The sequence below is a fragment of the Adiantum capillus-veneris genome, chromosome 3 (genome assembly GCF_014529385.1).
Source record: "Adiantum capillus-veneris isolate H3 chromosome 3, ASM1452938v2, whole genome shotgun sequence".
Classification (NCBI taxonomy): domain Eukaryota; kingdom Viridiplantae; phylum Streptophyta; class Polypodiopsida; order Polypodiales; family Pteridaceae; genus Adiantum; species Adiantum capillus-veneris.
The window spans coordinates 126,895,818-126,914,881 of record NC_140933.1 but is presented as its reverse complement, the minus strand read 5'-3'; the positions used below and the strand labels follow the sequence as shown (position 1 = coordinate 126,914,881).

General features: G+C 42.3%; 1 protein-coding gene across 1 annotated transcript; it reads left to right on the top strand.

The window, feature by feature from the left end:
* Window positions 1-336: 336 nt before the first annotated feature.
* On the top strand, window positions 337-1,452 carry CHIA (chitinase A). Its single transcript, XM_086509161.1, has one exon. It carries the CDS (start codon window positions 341-343, stop codon window positions 1,289-1,291), a length of 951 nt encoding a protein of 316 aa, XP_086365287.1. The 5' UTR covers window positions 337-340; the 3' UTR covers window positions 1,292-1,452.
* Window positions 1,453-19,064: the final 17,612 nt, after the last annotated feature.

The window sequence follows — 19,064 nt, the reverse complement described above, 5'->3', positions numbered from 1 at the left end:
GTGTCTCCCTCATAGTCGATATCTTTAAGCGAGCCCTTGTCTTCTTCTGTTACAAGAGATGTTTAATTCCCTTATTTTCTTATGATACGAAAAATATATTTGGCAAGCCCTAAGTCAAGTAGGAAGACTCAAGAGTTTTAAGTGAGCCCTTATTTTCTTCTCGCAAGCCCTACGAGAAGGACGTCGTGCTGGAAGAGGCGAGGTTTGACCCGCAAGGCAACAAATTTCTATGTCCAGACTCGCTGGCCCGGTCAAGCAGACCACCGGCACTGGGCAGACAGAAATCTCTTCTTTCATTAGTATAAAGCTGCAACTTTTAGAAGTAGACACGCACTTCAGAATGGCAGTCCGCAAGAGCACAGAAGAGCTGCGCAACAGCGGCAGAAGGCAAGTGTGGAGCATGACACTAATGTTGATGCTGGTTTTGGTAAGCTCGCTGAGCGCCAAGCCAGCAGCAGCAGGGGATCTGGTCACATACTGGGGCCAGAATGGGAACGAGGGGTCGCTGGCACAGGCGTGCCAGTCGGGCCTCTACAACACGATCATCCTCTCCTTCCTCAGCGTCTTCGGGCAGGGCCAGCAGCCGCAGCTCAATCTGGCGGGCCACTGCAACCCGGCCGGCGGTACCTGCACAGGGCTATCCACAGACATAGCCACATGTCAGTCATCCGGTGTGAAAGTGCTCCTCTCGATAGGCGGCGGCGCCGGTTCCTATGGATTGTCATCCGCCGACGACGCCGCCAGCGTCGCTTCCTACATCTGGGAGAATTACCTGGGTGGCCAGTCCACCACCAGCCGGCCGCTCGGCCCGGCCGCCCTGGACGGTGTAGACTTCGACATCGAGTCGGGCGACGGTGCCTCCTACTACGGCAGCCTTGCCCAGTCGCTCCGCCAATTCAACAGTCGGATCATCCTGGGCGCCGCCCCGCAATGCCCCTTCCCGGACGCCCACTTGGGCCCCAATCTGTCCGGCAGCGCTCTCGACTCCGGCCTGTTCGACTACGTGTGGGTGCAGTTCTACAACAATCCGCCCTGCCAATACGGCAGCGATGCGTCCGCCCTGCTGGCCGCCTGGGGCCAGTGGACATCTGCACTTCCGTCCGCCCGCGTCCTGCTGGGCCTGCCAGCGTCCACTTCCGCTGCTGGCAGCGGTTTCCTGCCCTCTGCCACTCTCCTCTCCGATGTTCTCCCGCAGATTCGCAGCACCAGCAACTATGGTGGCGTCATGCTCTACAGCTACTTTTACGACGAGACCTCTGGCTACGGCTCCGCCATTAAGGCCAGCGTCTAGCTAGCTGCATTTTCACTCACTCACTTTTCTTCTTTATTCTACGTTCAATGCACATGGAACGACCATGTGCCAGGGGTGAAATTTTTTCCTCCACTCAAAACAATCATTTTGTTCTTTTGGTTCATTTTCTTGCACTTCAAAATGATGAGCTTTTTGTGAGCTGGAATGTCGTAATGACAACAACACACCTATTACTTACGTACACGTTCTTCTAGATCGAGGATGTCATGCACAGAGAGAGAGAGAGAGAGAGAGAGAGAGAGAGAGAGAGAGAGCATCGGGTACAATCATCCTCCCATGCTTAGAGTGACTTGGTTTCTTCTACGCATATCTTTATATTAATTTTAAAAAAGGACAGCTCATAAATGAGGCTATTTACATTCCACTTTGGGGGTAAAGGACTTTATTGACTAACTAAAAACTTTAAGTTTTATTGGATTATTCCATGTCTTGCTATCTCCTATAAGCCACCTGCCCACGACTCAGCTATCTTGATCTGCTACATCACGCACACAGGACCATGAATGTTAGTGTCCAACTTCTTAGAATCCATTCCATAACATACCCTAGAATAACAAAAGCAACTGACCTCAGTTGTTCATAACAAGAGGAAAGTAATATGTGGTGGGCTAGTTCCACATGTAAAGATCACGAAAAGTCCTGTATGACTAGGCGTAGGAACTCTAGCCCACATTAAATAACAACAATAATTTTCATATCACTTGCATAACAGAGAGACCTGCCTATCAAAGGCGTAGGAGCTCTAACATGTATTTGAATCAATTCATAAAAACCAACCATTGTACCAATCAAGTCCATTCATTGTATTCCATTCCATTTAGTGACAATCAAACCATTCCACCAAATTTAATGCTATGCATTGCCTAATGGTGCCTCGTTAGGCCTAAATGTGTTACTGTGATTGCGATATGCAGAAATCAAGTACTGTACATCGGACTTAAAGTTCCACATGTAAAGATCACAAAGAGTCCTGTCCCACTAGGCGTAGGAACTCTATCCCACATTAGATAACAACAATAATTTTCATATCACTTGCATAATGGAGAGACCTGCCTATCAAAGGCGTAGGAGCTCTAACATGTGTTTGAATCAATTCATAAAAACCAACCATTGTACCAATCAAGTCCATTCATTGTATTCCATTCCATTTAGTGCAATCAAACCATTCCACCAAATTTAATGCTATGCATTGCCTAATGGTGCCTTGTTAGGCTTAAATGTGTTACTGTGATTGTGGTAAGAAGAAATCAAGTAGTGGTACATGGGACTTAAAGTGGCTGCAAGAAGCCATTGACATTCTTTAACAGAGTTATTCTTATATTTACAAGATATCTATGATATTGTGTACCGGTGTGTGTAGTAGTGAAATCATGATCAATAATTGATTCTGGAAGTAATAATTCATCATCATCTTCGAGTAAGGGGTGGGTCTTCAAAAACAATTGCAACAGGTGGGGTACCTTTAAAATTTTTGCAACAAACTAACATGAAAGGAGTTGTGTATGCGCAAGTGACGTGGAATGTCAAGCCTGTATACATTGGGGTTAATAATTTCGGTGATCTTGAAGGCACCATAAAATCTAGGGGCTAACTTGACCTTTGGGGTGCTTTTCAATATTCTTCAAATGACGCTTTTCAATACGCAACCAAACATAATCATTTAAAGTGAGAAAAAGCTAGAATATTGGTTAAGCTAGCAGACTGGCCACAGTAGGGATATAAAGGAGGAAAAATAGGGATCCAAAGGGGGGCCATCTGCAAAAGAGCAATGTGCAACAATGGGCTTAAAAGACCCTAAGGTTCAGCCCATTAAGACTTCCAAAATGCTAAGGTTCCAAAATTCAAAGGTTGTGTCCAAAGGTCAAACATTAGGGGAATTGGATGCTTTGTGTGTGTCACAAAAAGTCTTCATAATCCCTACATAGGAGGGGGCGAGCCTTGCAAGTAGGGGATGAGAGAGAAACTCACACACACACACACAAGCTTCATTTGTACACAAGGGGAAAGAGGGACACATGTCAGCTCGTACTCAAATCCTATTGGATGGCCTTGGAGGTGGACCAATGAGAATAAGGCTAGAGTAAATCTAGTTTAATTAATTTAAAAACACTTAATAAAAGAACCAATAAGAATTAAGCTCCTTAGAAGACTATTGGACAGTCTCCCAAGGGGACCAATGAGCATTCAACAACCCAATGGCTTGCCTGATTCCTATTGGCCAGGAGGCAAAGGGCTCCAATTAGAGTTTAGTTGGATTAAATAATTACCTAAAGCTCTCACAAAAAGGAAAAGGGGGACACATGTCAGAAGGCTATCACTTATGCTGCTTAATTTCCATTGGCTGAGGCTGGGGAGGTCCAATAGGGCTGTAGCATGAGTAATTAGCAAAGGGAGTCGACCAAGAGAGAGAGGGGGCTGATTTTTGCAAGGCATTATCACACACACACTCACACTCACACAATCTCATGTGTGAAGCAAAGAAGACTCTCTCTCCTTCTCAAGCTTTAATGGAAAGCTTACCACCTACTCCAAGCTTGTGAGAAGGGAGGCCTACACCAACAACTCTTGGCTTTGTGATGCAAATCCAACCAAGAGCCAAGCTTCAATGCATGCTCATCTCCTTTACCATGCTAATTACGAAGCTAAGCTATGCTAATATGAGTGATTATGTGAGGAGATGTACATCTTTCTTGTAAGAATACTCCTTCTTCCTCTCAATCTACTCGCATACCCCGCTAGCTCTCACCATCTTCGAAGGTGTGTGAGGTCCTGGTTCTGAGACCGTGAGGGAATTGATGTTGTGTTTGATAAGTGTTTTGCTTAGTGCATGAATTTTGCATCTTCATTGCACTAGCTAGTATTGAAGGAACACAAAGAATTGTATTGTAAAATGTCTCTCTTGATGGGAGAAACCATAATACAAAGCCTTTTGGAGGGGGGACCGGCTCCATGAAAATCTGGTCCTCAACTATTGTCAATTTCTTAATTTCTCTCTCTTTTGAAGTATTGTTCATGCTATCTAACTAGGTGTTATGCTTTTTGTTGCTCTCTCCACCCAAGCACTCTTGTTATTCTCATTAGGAATCTATTCTACTGAAATGCTCACTATCTTCATGCTATTTTCCGCTACATACAAGTTACTAGGCCATTAAATGTTACATTGGTATCAGAGCACAAGGTTTCTCTTTTCTTGCTCAAGAAGGGAGGTCCTCAAGCTAGTTGTAAATGGTTGGTACTATTAATTGCATGTGTGTAAGTAGAATAGGGATTTTTCAGCCTTGCAGTGCGCCTGCCTTTGTGCAGTTAACAGGCATCACTGTCGAGAGCTATGGTCTTAATAGTGGAGTCCTATGGGGCTTGCCTATGGCTATGGCTTAACCACTATTGAGCTATTAGAAGCTTGATATGAGCCGGTGCTGTTTTGGTGTTGAACGACCCTCTCTTCTATTCCTTGCAAATTAATGGTATTCGAGCCATGGGTATAGTAGCTTGAATGCTTTTTCTAAAGGGGGAAAGAGGAGTAGCAACTAGGGCTTGAAGTGCCAAAGTACACCTAAAAAGTTTACACCTAAAAGTTGCTAGAATGGCTGACAATAGTAAAGAAAGTGAAATCAATGTTGATAACTTTGATTTTGCTAATGAGCATGCTACTAATGATGCCCCAATGCTTGTTAACTATCTTGTTTCTAGGCTTCAACAAGCCATGGACAATCCATCCCTCCAAAGTGAAGTGCAACGATAGCTTCGTGCTCATGGGATTCTCCAAGTTCCCCACCATGACGAGAGAACACCTAGGAAGCCTCCTTGTGAGACTTCAAAAAGAGGTCTCTCTCCGATTCGGGAAGAAGAAGAGGATCCCTTTGAAGGGCTCAGAAATTTGCTCCTTGATGACGCATCTCCTTCTCAAAGGAGAACTTAAGAGCCTCCACCGAAGGAACGAGAAAGAAGTGAGTCTCCCGCCACCTCGACGGAGATGGGCCCACGAAGACGATGGGCTAAACGCTCTCCATCGCCTCCAAAACAGAGAAGACCATCGCATACTTCTCCACACCAGACTTCAAAGAGGGATGACAAAAAGCAAGAGAAGAAAAGGCGAGAAAGAGGACACCCTCTTCTCCATCTTCTTCATCCTCTTCCTCTTATGAAAGTGATGGTGAAGACAACAAAGATCAAGGCAAGAAAAAGGCGAGAAAGAGGTCACCCTCTTCTCCATCTTCCTCAAATTCTTCATCTTCTGAAGAAAGTGATGGTGCAACCTTTGAACCATCAAAAGAAGAGGCCATAGGAAATCCTATGCCGCATGGAAGAGGTCATCCAAGCTCAAGAAGTTCAAAGAGGGAGGAAATGGCATCTCTTTCCTTACCTACGATGGCACTTTTGGTGCTACAGACAAAGTCTTGGCCTTTATCCAACAATTCGATGCGGCGTTTGGAGATGAGGGCTTCACGGAGTCCTCTAAGCTACGCCATGTAGCTATGCACTTTCAAAAGTCCGCCAGGCAATGGTGGTCTAGCCTACGGGCCAACGGTGCAGCTCCACGAACATGGAAAGCTTTAAGAGCTTCCATTATGAAGCAGTTTTTGGTAAGTCTTAAGTGCCAAATGGACTAGTCATTTGGCATTTGGCATTTGACTAGTCCATTTGGCGCTTGAGACTTACCGCCTCCAGCAAAGGTTTGGTGAGGCCTTCAAGCCAGTCGTTGCCTTGGTAGGCTAGTAGGCTTTTGGAACACCGGGGCTAAATATTTTTGTCAAATAGTGAGACTCTTTACAACATAAAGAAGCTGGATGGCACAAACTTTCCATTCTGGAAGAAGCAGGTTTGGCACGTTTTGGTGCAAAAAAAACAAGTGAAGCCACTGAAGCTCAAAGGGGAGAGACCAGAAGGTATGGCCGAAGATGAGTGGGAAGAGCTTGACGAGTTAGCTTGTTCCACAATCATGCTAACACTGGTAGAAAATGTTTACTTCAACGTAGCAGAAGAGACTACAGCGTATGGCGTATAGCAAAAGCTATGTGGTATGTATGAGAAACAAAGTGCTGCTTCTTAGATTTACTGGCTTAAGAAATTGGTGGATTTGAAGATGAAGGAAGGGACAACCATGTCCAATCATCTCAATGAATTTCACACAATTTTCATCCAGTTAACAACACAGGAGATAGTCTTTCCAGACTCAGTGAAGGCTATGTTTCTCTTAATCACTTTGCCAGACAGTTGGGATAATTTTCACACAGCGTTAAGTAATTCTGTCACGCCAGAAGGTCTTACAAGTGCCAATGTAGAAGGCAACTTGCTCACAGAGGAAGTGAACAGGAAGAACATTGACAAAGGCAAAGGCAATAGTGCTTTGGTCGTTCGAGAAAGAAAACAGTCTAAAGAGAAGAAGGGTAAGAACGTACAAAACGGAAGTAAGTCTCGTGACTCGAAGTGAAAGGATGACATAGAATGCTACCATTGTGGCAAGAAGGGTCACATGAAGAGAGACTGTACGAAGTGGAAACAAGAAAAAGGCAAAACAAAGAGTTATGAGCAAGATGAAAAGAAGAGTTCAGTGAAGATTGAAGAGGTGAATGTCGTAGGATCTGGTTCAGACAGTGATTCTGGTATAGCAGCTGGTGATATCTTCCTCACAAGCAATCTTGGTTCTGTTTTCTTGACTACAGAGGATGGACATGCTATGAGTGATTGGATTATCGACTCAGGGGCATCTTTACATGTTTCTCCACACAAAGAGTGGTTTACATCATATATGACTACTAAAGATTATGTCAGACTTGGCAACAAGCAGGTTTGTGACATACTTGGAGTGGGAGATGTGCAGTTGAAGTTTCAGAATGGCTCTTCTTTATGGCTCAAGAATGTCAGACATGTTCCAGCAATCCGAAAGAGCTTGATCAGTACAAGGAAGTTGGATGATGTGGGTTATGTGACAGTTTTTGGAAACAGCGCTTAGAAGATCTCCAAAGGTTCGATGATTGTAGCACATGGTAGCAAGTCAGGAACTTTGTACACTTTACATATTTTAGAGGTTAAAAACCATGTAATTAATGTGATTGAGCAGCCAAGTGTGTCACTGTGGCATCGTAGGCTGGGACATATGTCAAAAAGAGGAATGGAAATACTTTCTCATTATGGTTATTTACCTGGCTTTTCATTTCAAGATTTCGAGTTTTGTGAGCATTGTGTTTATGGTAAGCAAACACAGGAACCGCATAGATCAAAGAGGAATCGTAGGGACAAACGGTTAGCTCTTGTGCACAGTGATCTATGCGGACCAATGCCTAGTTTGTCACTAGGGGGAGCAACGTAATTTTGTATATTCATAGATGACTATTCTCGCAAAGTATGGGTTTACTTCTTGAAGCACAAGGATGAGGTGCTGAAGGTCTTTAAGACATTCTTGCAGCTTGTGGAGAATCAGAGTGGTCAGAAGCTGAAGTGCTTGAGAACTGACAATGGTGGAGAGTATGTTTCCAAGCCTTTCCAAGACTTTTGTGAAGCAAAAGGGATAAAGCGGGAACTTACTGCACCATACAATCCTTCACAAAATGGAGTTGTAGAACGTATGAATAGGACCATACAAGAGAAGGTCAGAAGCATGTTGTCAAATGCTGAATTGCCTGATGGATTTTGGGCGGAAGCAGTGGCTACAACAGTCCATTTGATCAACAGGTCTCCTAGTAGGGTTCTGGATAAGAGTGAAGTGGCCGAGATGCTATGGACAGGCAAGGTACCTTCGTATAAGCATCTCAGAGTCTTTGGTTGTGAAGCTTATAGCCATATTCCTAAGGAGTTCAGGAATAAGTTAGAACCAAAGAGCAAGAAGTGTATATTTCTTGGCTACGGAAAATCGGGTGAGACGGGTTACCGGCGTTGGGATCCCGAGTCCAGAAAAGTTATTCGTAGCAATGATGTGCATTTCAATGAAGCCAAGTTTCACGCTAAGCTAGAGAAGATAGAGGAGATCAGAAGAGTTGTCTTCAGGGAAGATGGACTTAGTGCTAGCACATCAAGACAGCATGGGAACAGCCTATAGTGGCTAGAGAGGCAGAATCAGTTGTGGTGAGACGTTCTGAGCATGTCTCCAAACCACCTGATCGTTACATGCCATCTCTAAATTATGTCATGATCACAGCTTGCGGAGAACCATCTTGTTACAAGGAAGCATTACAAGTGGTTGACTCGAAAAAATGGCAATTGGCCATGCAGTCAGAGATGACAACTCTGCATAAAAACCAGACATGGAAGCTAGTTAAATTACCACAGGGCAAAAAGGCTCTACCTTGTAAATGGGTTTACAGGTATAAGATCACCGCTCATGATAGTCAGCCAAAGTACAAAGCAAGGCTTGTTGCCAAGGGCTTTAAGCAAAAACAAGGCATTGACTTTGATGAAGTCTTCTCTCCAGTGGTCAAGATGACTACATTGAGATGCTTTCTTGCATTGGTTGCCATATTGGATTTGGTGTTGCACCAAATGGATGTCAAGACAACGTTCTTGCATGGTGATTTAGATGTGGAAATTTACATGCAGTAGACAGAAGGGTTTGTTGAGAAAGGCAAGGAAGATTTGGTATGCCACTTGTTAAAGAGTCTTTATGGCTTAAAAAAATCACCGAGGGTATGGTACCATAAGTTCCACCAGTTTATGCTTTCTCAAGGCTACAAACGTAGTGAGTTCGATCACTGTCTATATACAAAGAAGGCTAAGGATGGCAATTGGTTGATCCTTATTTTGTATGTGGATGACATGTTGATTGCTGGCAAACACTTGGAAGAAATTTCAGCTTTGAAGTCAAAGATGGAAAAATCGTTTGACATGAAAGACATGGGTGAGGCAAGTCATATACTTGGTATGCGCATTGAGAGAGACAGATCAAAGAAGTTGATTTGGTTATCTCAAACAGAGTATATTGACAAGGTTTTGCAACATTTCAATATGGAGAAGGGAAAGGCATTGAGTGTTCCATTGCCACCATATGTGAAACTTAGCAAACAAGATTGTCCTGTGTCTGAGGAAGAAAAGGCTGAAATGGATAAGATTCCATATGCGTCTGTAGTGGGTAGTTTGATGTATGCAATGATTGCTACATGTCCGGATATTGCATTTGCAGTGGGAGTGGTTAGCAGATATATGTCAAATCACGGAAAGAAACATTGGGAGGCAGTGAAAGGTATCATGAGATACTTAAAACATACAAAGAGTATGCGCATATGCTATGGTAGTCAGGATTTGAGTGTTAGAGGATACACTGACTCAGATTATGCAGGAGACTTGGATAAGAGGAGATCTACATCATGCTATGTCTTTACATTGGCTGGAGGTGCCATATCATGGCGATCTCGTTTACAAGATTGTATTACGCAGTCTACTACAGAAGCTGAGTATGTTGCAGCAAATGAGACATGCAAAGAAGCTATTTGGCTTGGTAGATTGGTAGTAGACTTGGGAATCAAAGTAGATATGCCAGAGTTATATTGTGATAGTCAAAGTGCTATACAATTGGCAAAGAATCCAGTGTTCCATTCGAAGACTAAGCATATTGATGTGAAATATCATTTCATTAGGAAAGTACTTAAAGACAAGCAGATACAACTGCTGAAGATCCACACCAAGGACAATCCTGCTGATCTACTCACAAAGGGACTTCCAGGAGAGGGCTTTGTGCATTGTCGTGAGTTATTGGGCATTGGATAGATGGCAGCCATGTAAATCTTTGTATATTTATGTTCATAGATTTACAGTTACTTAAAGTGCCACATTGGACTTTAAGTGGGAGGTTGTTGGGATTAAAGCCCAAGTGGCCTCTTATACGGATATGGCCGGCCGGCCGCCTAACTCACTTATCACTAACCCTTTGTATATACTCACTTATACTTTTGTGGGTAATAAGGTTTTGGGAGATAACCCTTCAAACGAATTCTCTGCGTACTGTGTAATCTCTCTGTGTATCTCTGTGTGTGTGTGAGAGTCGATCTACGCTCTGCTCCGCGACTTCAATTTTAATGTATCCCATTTCATTTTGTTCCATTTCACTTTAGCTAAGTTTAGTTTCAATATTTCAGTCATTTACACAGACATTGTATCAGATTCACCATTTGTAAACTCTTTTGTCTCATAGGTCAATTTGGCCTTTTGAAGATGTTAATATACCATTTCATCTCTCTCTCTCTCTCTCTCTCCCCCCCCCCCCCCCCCCAAGCAATGAGCAAAGTTCAAATTTGGACGCTTTATATGCACCCTCTCTCTCTCTCTCTCTAAGAATAATAAAAGCCTTCATAAAACCTTTAAACATTACATTCATGAGAAAACTCTGCGATCTTACACATGAGATGTATGTACACCTCTTTCAATTTAACTTTTTCTTTTTGCAATAAATCCACTATCAGATTTTGGACCTTTGTTATAAGATCAATCATCACAATGTATGGCCCATGGATCGCATTTAGTAGCCAAATATCTAGTCTTTTCCATTTTTGTCCATTATTGGATCAGCTAGAAGCGGATCCTCACCACTGTTTTGGGTTGAAAGGCCGTGGGAGCTATTCAAGCTTCTTCCACAATGAAGTATAATTCCACTTTGTCCAGTATTCGTTGGACACACCCTCCTTGTCTCGCACACGGACCGAGATCACTCAGCTTATCAGAGAGGACTTGATTCAATTAGACACTAGGAGGACATGGATACAAGCTTTCTCACGAAGATGGCTTTCTCTCTCGAGCATCTCCTTGAGCTTACAGAGGATGGTGTTGTGATTAGACCTGCCTACATGGACACTCATCTATCCCATGGATTACGATGTGCCATTCGACAAATACACACATGGTCACATCAATTAGAGATTGAGACATATAGATTTAGAGGAGTACCAGCAGAGACCAGGGTTTGTAAGCTATGCCATATAGAGCCAGAGACAGAGTTACATTACATTTGTCTGCCCAGTCTATTGTGAGATACAAGGCCGTTTCCACTGCCTATTCAAAGAGGGTTTAGGACCACTAGCCAAAGTTAAGAGATACCAAGATCAGAGATGCCTTGGGGCTATTTCTATTGGAGCTACGCAAGCATAAGGAGAGCCTCTTGAGGAGACCAAACAGTAGGAGACACTCACAGAGGGAGATCACTGATTTTTTTAGACTACATGCGCGACATTCAAATTAGCAGGCATCACAACAGACTTCAAAGTCCATCTGTAGCAGAGGTACATTGATTGACAGGGCCACTAAACTAGGGAAACCTAGACACCCACGATTGCGAGGGTCATCGAGACATCGATGGAAGCTACACCAGAGGGTCGGAACTATTTTGGCACGACATGGGAGATGCCCAATCAGAGTACACATTGAGGACATTAATGAGCTCCGCCAAAGACAAATGTTGAATATCATAGGATAGAATCTAGATTCCAGCATCTCAACCTTCCATTTCATTTCAATTCATCCCATTTCATTTCATTCCATTTGACTTTAGCTAAGTTTAGTTTCAATATTTTAGTCATTTACACAGACATTGTATCAGATTCACCATTTGTAAACTCTTTTGTCTCATAGGTCACTTTGGCCTTTTGAAGATGTTAATATATCATTTCCTCTCTCTCTCTCTCTCTCTCTCTCTCTCTCTCTCTCTCTCTCTCTCTCTCTCTAAGAATAAGAATAAAAGCCTTCATAAAAAACTCCAAACATTACGTTCATGAGAATATTCTACGGTCTTACACATGAGATGCATGTTTCTCCACCTCTTTCAATTCAACTTTATTTTTTGCAATAAAGCCACTATCAGATTTTGGACCTTTGTTATAAGATCAATCATCACAATGTATGGCCCATGGATCGCATCTAGCAACCAAATATCTAGTCTTTTCCATTTTTGTCCATTAGAGAAATGGAAAACTGAGAGTGTGCGTAAACCTCAAGAAGATGACTGGTCCCACTATGTAGGATAATTTCCCTCTTCCTATCATTGAATATGTTTTGGAGAGAGTGGTTGGAAAAGAGGATTACATCTTCTTGGATGGATTCGCTGGTTACAATCAACTACCCATTGATCCTAAATACCAGCACAAAATGGATTTTGCCAGGGAATGGGAAATATTTTCATACAAAGTCATGTTTTTGGAGTGACAAATTCTCGAGCAGCATTCCAAAGGCTAATAAGCCATGCATTCAAAGAATATCTGAGAAACTTTTTAGAAGATTACATGGATAAATTGTTGTTAGGAAATTGATCGAATGGGCACCCACCTGGTCGGACACCACATTTGTAGTCTATTATTTTTTTGAGGTAGTGTAGTAATACTCTGTGTAAATCCTGATTCCAAAGTAGAAAGTCAATTCCCTGAGATGTAATTCTTTCATGATATTTGTAAAAGTTCATGTGAGTCCGTCACTAGCCATTTAGAAGCCCTACGTATAAAGATCAATAACTTTAATGTGGAAGGGAGGCTTATCTTTGGAGAAGAAGGGAGATCTATTGCACGTACGCTCAAGCGACTGTGAAGCTCCAACTTGTAATCATTGCAACTAATGACTGGGTGTGTTGCGGGAGCGAATCACACCACCCATAAAGTGCATGCAACACAATCTAGATCAACATAATGTCAATCAAGGACACTGATGACACAATAGACACACAGAGGAAATCTCTTTAGCTTATCAGGATGAGACCATCCTACACATACAACACTCTGGAAGGACAACTAAACCACAACCTAGAGTCTAATTGCTCTCAACTACACCACCTATCCACATACACACAAACGGAAGGAAATCGATCAAATCATACCAGAGTTGTATGAAACTTAAGGAACACCATCCCCTCCCTAGGATACACCTGTCCCTAAGCCTGTACACTCAAAACCCTAGCTCTAGACCCATCTGCAAAAAATGTGTATAAAGACAGAGCAGAATTTTGAAAGTACTCGAAACTAAATTCTATGAGTACTTATGCGTAGCTTATGTTGCCACGATTCTAATGACTACTTGCGGGTAGAAAACAAACATTGTTTGATTACTTATGGGCATGAGTAGCTCGCAGATACACGAGCGTGTATGCTCCGTTCCGCGAGGAATGCTTGGCTTTGTCGGGTAGCTCTTGCTGAGGCTAGCATGATGGTGCAGTCCTATCTACAATGTGATAAGCGAGCGGGGAGTAGTGCCAAAATGAAGCTCACGCTCTCTCTCTTTCTCTCTCACACACAGCCAACGGCAGCTTAAAACTTGATTATGATAAAAGTTCCGCTTACACCAAAAATAGAGTTTGAGGGGTCAAATGGCTTTGTATTTACAATTTAGAAGTGCCATTGCACCCCGGATTCTGCAGCTAGACTACTTACTTATTACAAATGATGTTTATGACCATAATCCACATCATTCTATAACTCTCAGAGAATAAGGCTTTGTTGAGTTATGTCGTATTGTTGACCTAGCCGTCAACAGGGTAATCCAATTTTGATTCCAAAACTTGCATCGTGTTCCTCTCTCTTTGCTCTTTCAATTAAGTGTAAGCATTATTAGTGAGCCTAATCTTGAAATTTGAGTGTTTAAATCACCATTTTTTGACATTTTGATAATAGGAGAGTGTTCTTAGACCATAGGGCGATATTTTTGGTATGTTATGTTGTAGTTTTCATGAACTTTTTCATGTTGGATCGTGATTTTGATACCTTGTTGGATTACAACCAGACTTGGTAGGATAGTTTCCTAGGTGTCTTAGACCTCCTCCTAAAATTTCGTTGCATTTTGAGTCCGTTCGAGTGCCAAAATAGCGTGATGACCTAGAGCAGTGAGAAAGGACATAGGTAGATTTTTTACTCATTGAGTGATTGATTTGCTTGTTGAGTTGGTGTGTTTGCTTGTTAGGTTCACTTTTTGAGATTGAAAACCTCAAAGAGTCTCTGTGTCCCATCCGAGTCACTTCCTTGAGTATTGACATTATGTTAGTGCCACATAGCTATGCTACAGGCGTCCATCTCGGCAATCCGCTAACATTGGCACCATGCCTGGGCAATCATCCTTGGATGGCGAGTGACCTAGTACATATTTAGAGCGTTCTTTTTTGAAGATTTATCTTTCTATTCCATTTACATCTTAGTAGTGAAGCAATTAGATACAGGGTTTAGTGCTTGGTAGACTCTAGAAGTCGAGGACTTGTTAGATCTATTCTCAAGAGGTAAAAAGAGTTGTGAGAGAGATACCCAAAAGCATTTCATTCTTTGATTTTCTTTATGCTTTTATAGTACTGTGTGTTTTTTGCTTTGACTTTCTTTTGTATTGTTTTGTTTGTTTTTGTTTCACGTTTCATTTCAATACTTAGGAGTAGGGTAAGTAGAACTACCACTAGCAAATTCGGGCTAAAATATTGAGGGGAAAAAGGGTGAAAACCATATTTTGACCAAAACAACCATTACTCCAAAATTCTAAAAAATTGATGGTAGAGACCTAAAAGGTGATCCAAACTCAAAAAGTTGTGGATCAAGGACATTAGCCTTCTCTCTAGAAGCAGTCTGGAAAGTTTGAGCAGATTATGTGGAGGAACATGGATCATGATCCATGACTCCCAAAGACCATTTTTGCAGAAAAGTGGTCAGTGTAACACTGTGCATTAGTGGGACATTGCTTTGATCAAGTTTTCTTGAAAGAAAAACTCAAAAATCACATTGGTTGATAGGGCAAAAAACAACAAAACACGCATTTCAAAAGCGGACAAGGAAGAACCATAGACTACAAAGATTGTCGCAAACACAACAGATGAGGGTAAATCTTATGAGATGCAACCAATTCCGGAAGTAGACGAGCCATGGCCACAATCCTTATGGGAATCAATCAGAAACCAAAAAGATGGTAGTGCTACTTTACTGTCAATACCTATCCCTGATATCAACATGGAACATGAATTTTTCCAAGGAGATATATGATCTCTATACTGGGGATGCCGGGTCTATAGCATCTAAAGAGAGAAAACCACACTCTCCACAGACTTTTCCAACTTTCATAGGAGATCTCAAAACAAAATCTGAGATTAGAGTACCTTCTCAATTGAAGGCCACACAAGAGCTTACATGACTTGATGTCTTCTCCTATAAAATGCACCATTACGCTTATAGAAATTTTGAAGATCAAATTGCATCTATGGGGCCAAATGGGAAAAAACATAGAAAAAATGGGGCTTAAAATCCATCCATAGGATAAATTTTTAAATGAAATCATGGAAATAAACCAACCAGAGAAACCTCAAGCACAGCCGGTACTAGTGAATAAGGTGGGTGACTATTGTAAAGGAGAAAAAAGAAACACCACCTTATCACTCAAGTACAAGGGAGTAAAAACGATAGACATACTTCATAGTGGGGCTAGAATAACCATTGCTACAAAAGAGATCTAGGAGAAATGAGGAAGACAAACTCTTAGAAAATCGCGCATGAAGTTGAAACTAGCAGACGGATATGTAGAAAGACCCTTGGGAAAACTAGAACCAATAATAGTATTCTCATGCAATATAGAATATGAACATACCTTTGTGATAGGAAATTTTGGAAAAGACAACAATTTTGAAGTTATTTTGGGACGACACTTTATGCCTCAACTCAAAATGGTTCAAGATTGGGGCTACGAACATCTCTATTTGTGGAATAAAGGTGTTACAACCAAGGTTACTAATGAGCATGCTACTAATGATGCCCCAATGCTTGTTAACTATCTTGTTTCTAGGCTTCAACAAGCCATGGGCAATCCATCCCTCCAAAGTGAAGTGCAACGATAGCTTCGTGCTCATGGGATTCTCCAAGTTCCCCACCATGACGAGAGGACACCTAGGAAGCCTCCTTGTGAGACTTCAAAAAGAGGTCTCTCTCCGATTCGGGAAGAAGAAGAGGATCCCTTTGAAGGGCTCATAAATTTGCTCCTTGATGACGCATCTCCTTCTCAAAGGAGAACTTAAGAGCCTCCACCGAAGGAACGAGAAAGAAGTGAGTCTCCCGCCACCTCGACGGAGATGGGCCCACGAAGACGATGGGCTAAACGCTCTCCATCGCCTCCAAAACAGAGAAGACCATCGCATACTTCTCCACACCAGACTTCAAAGAGGGATGACAAAAAGCAAGAGAAGAAAAGGCGAGAAAGAGGACACCCTCTTCTCCATCTTCTTCATCCTCTTCCTCTTATGAAAGTGATGGTGAAGACAACAAAGATCAAGGCAAGAAAAAGGCGAGAAAGAGGTCACCCTCTTCTCCATCTTCCTCAAATTCTTCATCTTCTGAAGAAAGTGATGGTGCAACCTTTGAACCATCAAAAAGAAGAGGCCATAGGAAATCCTATGCCGCATGGAAGAGGTCATCCAAGCTCAAGAAGTTCAAAGAGGGAGGAAATGGCATCTCTTTCCTTACCTACGATGGCACTTTTGGTGCTACAGACAAAGTCTTGGCCTTTATCCAACAATTCGATGCGGCGTTTGGAGATGAGGGCTTCACGGAGTCCTCTAAGCTACGCCATGTAGCTATGCACTTTCAAAAGTCCGCCAGGCAATGGTGGTCTAGCCTACAGGCCAACGGTGAAGCTCCACGAACATGGAAAGCTTTAAGAGCTTCCATTATGAAGCAGTTTTTGGCCACCGATGCCAAAGAGAAAGTACTCACCGAATGGAGAAGCTTAAAGCTCTCTCCCTACGAATTCATTCACAAATATGTAGACAAGTTTTGGGATTTACAACTCAAAGCCACTGTCTTCAAGAAGTTGGATTTTGGAGAGCAAAAGCAACAATTTTGTGCGGGCTTAACTGAAGAAATGGCGGAGTATGTCAACTCCAAAAGGTCACGCACCATATCGGCGGTTATACACCATACTATGGTGGCCTCCCGAATCAATTTCCAAACGGGAGCTAAAAAAAATTCTAAGCCCACGGAAAAGAAGGGTTCCAATGAGCCTAAGGGGAAGGACAATGTCCAAAAGTCTCCTAAGGGCAACTCCAACAAAGCTAAAGAGAAGGGAGTTTACAAAGGCAAAAATAAACTCTCTCCTGAAGAGCTTGAGCGTTATCGCAAGGATAACCGCTATTTCAAGTGTGGCAAGCGTACCGCGCTTGTCTCCAAAAGAACACTCGCCATGAACCTCCTAGAGTTACCTTGGTCGAAATCCAAGAGGAGGAAATTCACCACAAAGGATCTTCTCTATGCCATGCTTGGGGAAAGGTTAGAGAACATGGTGCTTTTATTCTTTTTGACCCTGGTTCTACTCACAATTTTATATCTATAGAGTTGGCCACCAAGCTAGACATACAAGACTACGAGATGGGAGATGTCCTACCCGCAGACGGTGCTTTCAAGGGGCAAAAAGTTCCAGTCACTCCTTTAATCGGGAAATTGAGGCTCCATGTCCAAAGCTATGCCGACAAAGAGGACTTCTTTATCTCTCTTCTCAAGCATGAGGATGTAATCCTAGGGGCACCATGGTTTGATCGCATGGCTGCCAATGTTAAATTCCCTGAAAGGAGAATCTCCTTTAAGTTCAGGGAAAAAGATATATATATAGATGCTAAGGAAATGAGTAACACTATACCCATTGTACATAAGCTTTCAACAAGTCAATAAAGAGCTCTATTTTCGTGTACATGATTTTTGTTAAAGATTCTCAAAATGAACCTAACGTTTTAGCAAAAGAAAATATACACAATCAAAAAGAATTAGAGTTATCCAATTTTCTCAAGGGGTTTCAAGATGTCTTTATTGACGACATCCCTTGTGAACTACCTCCTAAACGAGGCAATGATGACCATGCAATATTTGAACTTCTTCCAGTAAGTTCACCGCCTAACAAACCTCCTTATAGAGTTTCTCAAGCTCAACAAGAGGAGATTATGCGGCAAGTGCATGAGTTAGTTGAGAAGGGCATGGTTAGGCCTAGCTCATGTCCATTTTGTTCTCCTGTGCTACTAGTGCAAAAGAAAGACGGCACATATCGTATGTGTGTCGACTATAGAGCACTAAATAGGATCAGTATCAAGAATAGGTTTCCCGTTCCACGGGTAGAAGATCTATTTGATAAGCTACAAGGATCCACCTACTTTAGTAGGATTGACCTAAAAAGTGTCTATCATCAAATAAGGATAGTTGATCAAGACATTGTAAAGACCGCATTTCACACTACGTTTGGTCTTTACAAATACATTGTCATGCCTTTTGGCTTGACCAATGCACCAACCACATTCAACCACTTGATGGAGAAGCTATTCAGGCCTCACCAAACCTTTGCTGGAGTGTTCTTTGATGATATCATAAAGACAAGGTACTATGAGGCAAATGGACTAGTCATCCATTATGAACCAGTGTGAAGGCCTCACCAAATGGACTTATCAAACACAACATCAATTCCTCACGGTCTTAGACCCAAGACCTCACACACCTTCGAAGATGGTGAGAGCTAGCGGGGTATGAGAGTAGATTGAGAGGAAGAAGGAGTATTCTTACAAAAAAGATGTACATCTCCTCACATAATCACTCATATTAGCATAGCTTAGCTTAGTAATTATCATGGTAGAGGAGATGAGCTATCGGGGTATGAGAGTAGATTGAGAGGAAGAAGGAGTATTCTTACAAGAAAGATGTACATCTCCTCACATAATCACTCATATTAGCATAGCTTAGCTTAGTAATTATCATGGTAGAGGAGATGAGCATGCATTGAAGCTTGGCTCTTGGTTGGATTTGCATCACAAAGCCAAGAGTTGTTGGTGTAGGCCTCCCTTCTCACAAGCTTGGAGTAG